The sequence below is a fragment of the Balearica regulorum genome, chromosome 6 (genome assembly GCF_011004875.1).
Source record: "Balearica regulorum gibbericeps isolate bBalReg1 chromosome 6, bBalReg1.pri, whole genome shotgun sequence".
NCBI classification, from domain to species: domain Eukaryota; kingdom Metazoa; phylum Chordata; class Aves; order Gruiformes; family Gruidae; genus Balearica; species Balearica regulorum.
Genome location: NC_046189.1, coordinates 24,925,122 through 24,932,250, shown reverse-complemented (window position 1 = coordinate 24,932,250; position 7,129 = coordinate 24,925,122). Strand labels below are relative to the sequence as shown.

Genomic DNA, 7,129 nt, shown 5'->3' with positions numbered 1-7,129 from the left:
GAGTCACGCTGCTATTTATACTACAACTATTTTTCAAGGGTAAAGTAGCTGCTGCTTCTGTAGGTATTCTATTAATCTGTTCTTTCCAGGTGGAAAGCCTCCTGGAGCTGTCCTGATGCATTTCCACATTCAACTCAACAGTACCTTACTTTTTTTTTTTATAGCCACAATGTGTCCCATATGTACAACTCCATCTTACTTGCTTTTGAAACAATATTTAAAGTAATTCAATTTGCCTCTCAACATCCTTTTCATCACAGGATAGCAGGACACGCTATGAAGCAGCAGAAACATTACCTTCTTACCTTTTCAGAAAGAATCCTTATGATATTCCTGAATATTAAATACAAGAAAATAGAATGTCTAGGTCATGTAAGCATTTAGGCAGGTGTCAGATTTCAGATACACAATAGGTAAGCCTGCTAGCATCAGGAGAAACTTCCCAACAGAAACTAGTACAGATAACGCAGAATTATGCATAACCTGTGCTAGGACCGTAACAAATGAAGCCCTACATGACTCACAATATTCTTTTACTTTATATTGAAAGTTTATGTACTCCAGCTCATTGGCAATGATGTCCAGCGTTAGGGATTCTGCTCGCATACCTGAGTGAACCTGGAAGCATCAAGCTCTGGGCTGGAGTCCCAAATCCAGCGTCAGTGAAGCCACGCAGCCCAAAGCTGCTGATGAGGTAGAGTCTGTCTTTTATCAGCCTCCTGCTTTTGGCTTCCAGCAAGGGCTTTCCAGGGGCTTCTCACCTACAATGCATGCAAAGTTTGTGGCAGGAAGAAGTGGCAAAGCAGATTGAATCAGCTTATGACTGGGTTCAAGGCCTAAGATCATGATTTAGAACAAATGACCTGAATAAATAGCTTCACAAGAGGAATGTACTTGAGGGGATAATTTTCCATAGTCACTAAAAAACTAAAGAAAAAATAGAAAATTTTTTGTACAGCATAAATGGAAACTTTTAATTTCTTAAGGTAAATATTGGTCTATAAAAATCTGAAAAGATACAGGGATAGGTTTGTTTTTCCAATGTATGGTCTGAGACATTGACCCAGCTATTGCATTCTGCCAGTGGCGGTGGATGGCGTTCAATTGAGCACCCCGTGACTGCCACCATTAGCGGCAGGCTGGCCACCTCCACGGAAAGCAGAAGGTTAGTGAGGCCTTTATGTGTGTTATTCAGAGAAAGAGTCTTCCCTGTTTTCCTGTGCTAGCACGTAGAGGAGAGTAATTTTTAGCCCATTACGCATTTCAAGATTTATCTTCTGTCTACCAGCTTAGCTGTTGTTCTCGCTAAAACTATGTTTTGAAGCATTTATTTCTGAGAGCCGCAGTGGAGATTTAGTCTGTAGGCTGAGGTTCAAGAAAAGAGTAGGATTTGTTACAATAGCAACAAGCCAACGAACAAAAATAAGCATCAGAAGTAAAGGAAGTGGTAGTAGAAGTATTTTCGCTATTATCTAGCTGTGCACTTTTGGAAACGATGGCAAATGAGAACCACTTTAGTGGTTATGAACTACCATGGTGTTACTCGGAAGCAGTGTGGCAGGCTGGGTCTAGTACGCTTCCTTAAGACAACTGCAGTTGCTTCATCACAGGAGGATGAGGAAAGTCTAGAAGAGCTGCAGTTTAAGGAAACAGATTATAAAAACTAAGACTTTGAAGTGAGGCTTTATTACAAAACGATTCTCAATGACCTTTTTTATGATTAAGTTTCTACGATCACAATCCAAGTCACAGTCATCCTGCATAAAAAGAAAGGATATAGAAAGGGATCAGCTTTGAGCAAATTACAGAATAAATTGAGAGGAGGAGAAAATAAATCTGCTTTCAACAGTGCTGTGGAATGATTAGTTATGCTATGGATGTCTAAAACGTCTAATAATTTTCATTTCTGTATCTTCATTTTCCTTTTCCAATCTAAATTAGTAAGTAAATGCCTGCATTGATACAGTGAAGAAATAAACCATTACAACAAATCCGTTTACAGTAAGAGAGACCTGGCTGGAACATTTTCAGTGAATCATCTTTCCATCAAGGGGATCTGAACCAAAACATACCACAAAGATAAATTTACTTATTTATTTAATACTCAGGAACCCAAGTGGATTTCCCCATCACTCACCAAACAGAAGAAAAACCCACAAACCAATGCAAGGACCTGCATTACCCCTTTCTGAGCATTTCAGTGCATCGCATCAAGGTTGTTGAGAATGAACACCGAGACTTGGAAAGCCGTCTTATCACAGCTTTGTAATGCCGCAGCCATGGCTAAGAACTGACACTGATATTTGCAGTCCTGCAACTTGGGAGTTTTGCTGCTCATTTGCTTAAACTTGTAAAGGATCTGGAGCAGATCCCTCTGATTTTCTCTCTTGCACAGCTCATTTTGTCAGCTCTGTGTGTACCACTACCATCTACTGGCCAAACCGAGACTGACTGTGTTTCCAAGCACTAAGATCCTTAATTCATACCATCTCAGAACGCCTGTGAATTTGCTCCTGATGGTTACTCACACGAGGGCTGCAGCAGATTGTAAGAGATCAGTGCACCGGCCTCCAGGGGTAACATTCCACTGATTACCAAAGGAAATATTATTATAGCTCAAGAAGAGGCCTCTCCTTTTTTTTTTTTTTTTATTCAGCTGAGGATTTAGAGCCCAGTTGCTGAATGCGTGCAATTTAACTTTTAACCAAAACATTCTGCTTATATATAAATGCCCTGGAGGAAGGGTATGCCATGGATTTCATTACAGTGGGTTTATTATTACAAGAGACTGAGGATGCCTGTTACTACACTAAGGGAGGGGCAAGATGATGAAAGAGAAAAGAGGGGCTAAATTAAATGGGAATTTGTGCGATGGTGCCCTGGGAACCAGAGCTGGCCAAGTCTCGCAGAGCGTGCAAAAAACCTACTTTTTCCCTACGCTCCCTCCAAACTGTACTGCACAGGTTTCAAGCAGCCCCAGGGCTCCTCTCTTGTCATGACCCAGCCACTAAAGTGTGTATGTGTGTGTGCGAAGGTCGGGGAAGGGAGAAGGGGAGCAGAAGGGAGGAGGATCCCTGCACAAGGAAGGGCACCACTGCACCCAGGAGGCCCAGCTAGAAAGGGCTTTGCTCAGGAGTCACGTTGCCCGCTTACAGCCTTGTGCCACAACCCTTTGCTCTGCCCGGCCGTGCTGGACATCTCCAGCATATGTATGTTCCCATTGCAGACTCCTGTACGGCTGGGACGTGACAGCTGCGTCAGGCACCTCTTTCCCTCAGAGGCATGCTGCAAGGACTGCAAAAGGAACCAGGAGGTAAATTTTCTCCTGGAATGGAATCTGCAAAAGGAAGCACATGGATTTTTTCCAAACCCTAATATCTGGTAGACAAGGTTTGTCATATGTTGGCCTGAATGTATGTTATCTCTGGTGGGGATACCCATCCTTCCCCCAAGCAAGGGAGTTGTACGAAAACATCTAACACTTCCCTTTTGGTAAACACACTCAAAGCAGCTGGCACAGCAGAGAAAACGCAACATTCATTTGCCTGCTCAGGCTGTGGTGAACCCAGTTCTTGGATATGGGAAGTACTTTGGTGCTACCCATGGAAGCTACTGCACTGCAGTCCGTGTATCTCCACCTTGTTCGTGGCAGAAAGGAGTGGGCTCCCACACAACACAGCCTCCAGAGTCCAGCAGGAAAATTCCTCCAGCCCATCACTCATCCCTGGTGACCCCAGCTCCCAGGGCTGCCAGGAACAGGCAGCAGACTGGGAGAATGTCTGTGCATCAGTGCCATGCTCCCATCCATCACCCTCCCTGACCGTGCTGTGGCTCCTTCCTCCTCCCAGCACCTCCTGCACGCACGTCCTGGGACATCCTCATCCGTGCTCTGGGAAACACCGGGGACACCACACGTGTGGAGACTGTCTGCAGTGCCCAGGTCTGGGTCCAGCCGTGCAGCCAGAAAGGAGGCTGGTGCGAGCTGTCCCTCTCCTACCAGGATGACCCGGTGCGAAGCCTGGGAACTGCTGTGACAAGACACTAACGCCTGGCAGCTAAATAAAGCTGCAGAAAGATTCAAGAAAAATTGCAGCACAGAAAATTATTATTCACACTTTAATTTTCCAGTAGAAATAATACAGTGAACCTGGCTGCCAGTATCATCAAGGTCAGCAGTAAAAACATAGACACCACATACTCTGATCAGGAATAGTATGGGAGACCTCTGATTAAGGGAAAACAAACACAAGCTATGGTAACAAAATCCAGAGCAAGGACTAGAAAGCAATCAGCGATTACATTCTTGAGTGAATAATACCTGCAATTATAAAAGTTAAATGATGAAAGATTTAAAAATAAATATTTAAGGGTCTGTTCCCTCAAAACCATTTCAAAGTATGAAGAAAACACTGCTTGAACTATTTTTCCCTTAATGAAGATCACCTACAGAGTTGATGTTAATCAATGATCACTATTTTGAGGTCAGGGTTATTTATTGTACCACTGCCCTTTGAATATCTTTAAATGATTACAGCATACCGCAAAGAAAATTGACAAAAACCCTATGTCAAGTTTCGTGAAAAAATTATACACCCTCACTGACCACATCAAAATCTGATGAGAGCGTGCATAGCTAGGTATCAGCACTGCAGCCCGGTAAATACACAAGCCGATGCAGCCTACTCTCCCAAACAAAAACCACCCCCCAAGCCACTCTGCTTGCTGTAAGGAGGCAGCAATTACACACTTGTCAGTGAATGTGATGAAGGGGATATGTTGGTCTAAGTTCCTCCAATTGCAGTTAAAATAGGTGAAGTTCTCATGTGGAAGGGAGAGGTGGTCACAACCTTTTTTCTTCTTTTCTTTTGGTGGTAAAGAAGCTATCACAAGTCATACATCTGAACGGCAGGTTATCTGGCAATTGTACTCAAAAGTTGCAGTCCACAAACTCTAATAGTGGATTCCACATAAAAACAGTCCCATAGATAAATCTAGAAGACTAAACCCAAACTTTTAAAACATTACTGAAGACTAATGTATGGGGTCAAACCATTAGACAAAATGTAAAATATAAATATCTTTTCTGTGTATATGATGGACAAATTTCAGATTAAGCTCTTGTGATAGCTACACCCATAGAAGTTATCAAAGCCAGTAAGTTAAAAACGGTATTGGGATCAAAACCATCTGCAGCCTCTTTGACAACATTTTTGAACAGTTCTGTAAACCAGCACAGAAATATTCTATGTACTAAATAATTTTTTAAAATAGCCCTATACATAATTATGACATGAACAGGCAATTTTTTGTTTCTAGAATTGGCCATGTGAAATCTAACTAAAAGGCAGTCATACATTCCTGTGCATGTGCACAAATACTGTCTAAAAACATTTCAGCTGGCCTTAGCTGCTTGCTTAATTCTGAGGAACATACCTCCATCTTAGGGCTCTTGCAAAATTGCTAGAGTGAGTCATCTTAAAACAAACAAACCAACAGACCCAACAATAAATGCAGCCCTTCCAGCAGCTCTTAGAGACGACTGAAGGCACAGTAAATCCATTCTGAAGTAACTCGTCATGACTAACCATTTGTTTTTCCACACTGCAAGAAAAATTTAAAAAAAATCAAATCCCTGAAAAACTTCCAGGTATTTTCAGAGACGAGGGTGGAGGACTGGTTAGGGTGGTGGGAGTCCCACGGAGGGTAAGCGTTGCTGTCCTGGGCCGCCGTCACTGAGGTAGTGCAGAGACCTGAGCTGGGTCCTTCACAACCATCAGCCCACAGACCAACTGGTCAGTGAAATTCTTCTCCTTCGTTAGCACCTTAGTACGAACACTGAAAGTGAAAAGTGTCCTTCTGAGGGTCTGCTACATGGGGGTGTAGGACTACAGCACCTTTTGGGAACAGCAATGTGGCAGCCCCACGCATCGTCCTTAGTTTTTGAGAGCAGGGTCTCAGAAGAGCGTACACAAATACTGCTTGCAGAAATACTGTAGGTGAAAAGTAAAGCAATTTATTACCATAATTTCAGCAAGATTATAGCAGGGTTTTTTTCTTCAAATGGATATTGCCCAAAAATGTCTGTAGAAGAGGTTGATGGGATTCCATTTCTGATATAACCTAGGTGACAGATCACATAGCTAAATCTTTAACAGGACGTTGGATGCATCTCAAATGAATATATTAACTTCAGGATGACAAAGCCCATATGCCATTATATCTCTAGACAAATTTATTTTATAACATGAACTAGGCATCGTGGGTCAAACTACCAAAACTCTGGCACTCTCAAGTCAAAAGTGACTTCATCTCTCTGCAAGCTTGGAAATCCACCTGGCAAGAATCCACTGTCTGAAAAATAACTGTTCATTTTGCAGAAGGAATGGCTATTAAGGAAAAAAAAAAAATCTACCCCATAATCCCTGGAATATGTTTCAGAGTTCCTGAATTCAAGGCCAAATTTTAATGCTGGCTCATGAGCAGATTCTGCGACATATGAAAACAAAATACAAAAGCCCAAACGTTCCCAAAGGAAAAAGCTGCATGAAAATGCCCGCTGCTCTGGGGCCTTGGACACAACAGCTCCACCTGAGCGGCTAGAGGTTTATGGTGTGGGAGTATTTTCAGTTCCTGGCTTGTCCCAAAGGAGCCAATTTCCCTGTGGTTCTGCCTTGCATCCTCACCTCCTCCTGCCACAAAGCAAAAGCTCTCCAAGGTAGGGAGCCCCTACGGTATTCATACCGATCGATGGCTGTGAGGGTTTCTCTGGGTACGGGTACCCCAGGGGACCCCCGAGAAGGAGAAAACCACTGCAGATCGTGGAGTTTCACGCAGAAGATGTGACCACTTGCTACTTCTGATCTTTTAATTGTTGTCACTTCTCTCAAAATCAGAAATGAGGATGCTTTCTTCCAAAGCAGGAACGTCAGCATTAATCTGTGGCAAATAGGCATTTCTGACCCACAGTATGCTGCGGAAGAGTCGGTTGTTCTGTTTGTACAGGCACCACAGAAAAAGGGAAATGGCAGCCAGCATCACCAACGTCACGAGCACAGCCAAGGCTACAAGCCCACGGTATGATGCTGAAAGGGAAGGACAGAAGCTGTTATTACGCAAATATAGCTATAAT

At 43.1% G+C, this 7,129-nt stretch overlaps 1 protein-coding gene across 1 annotated transcript in view; it reads right to left on the bottom strand.

Annotated features, from left to right (window-relative positions):
* Positions 1 to 4,102: 4,102 nt before the first annotated feature.
* PLA2R1 (phospholipase A2 receptor 1) overlaps positions 4,103 to 7,129 on the bottom strand; it is a 43,847-nt gene continuing 40,820 nt past the window's right edge. Inside the window, exon 30 of the mRNA XM_075756840.1 lies at positions 4,103 to 7,082. Coding sequence (XP_075612955.1) covers positions 6,865 to 7,082 — 218 coding nt within the window. The 3' untranslated portion in view covers positions 4,103 to 6,864. The remainder of the gene's footprint in view (positions 7,083 to 7,129) is intronic.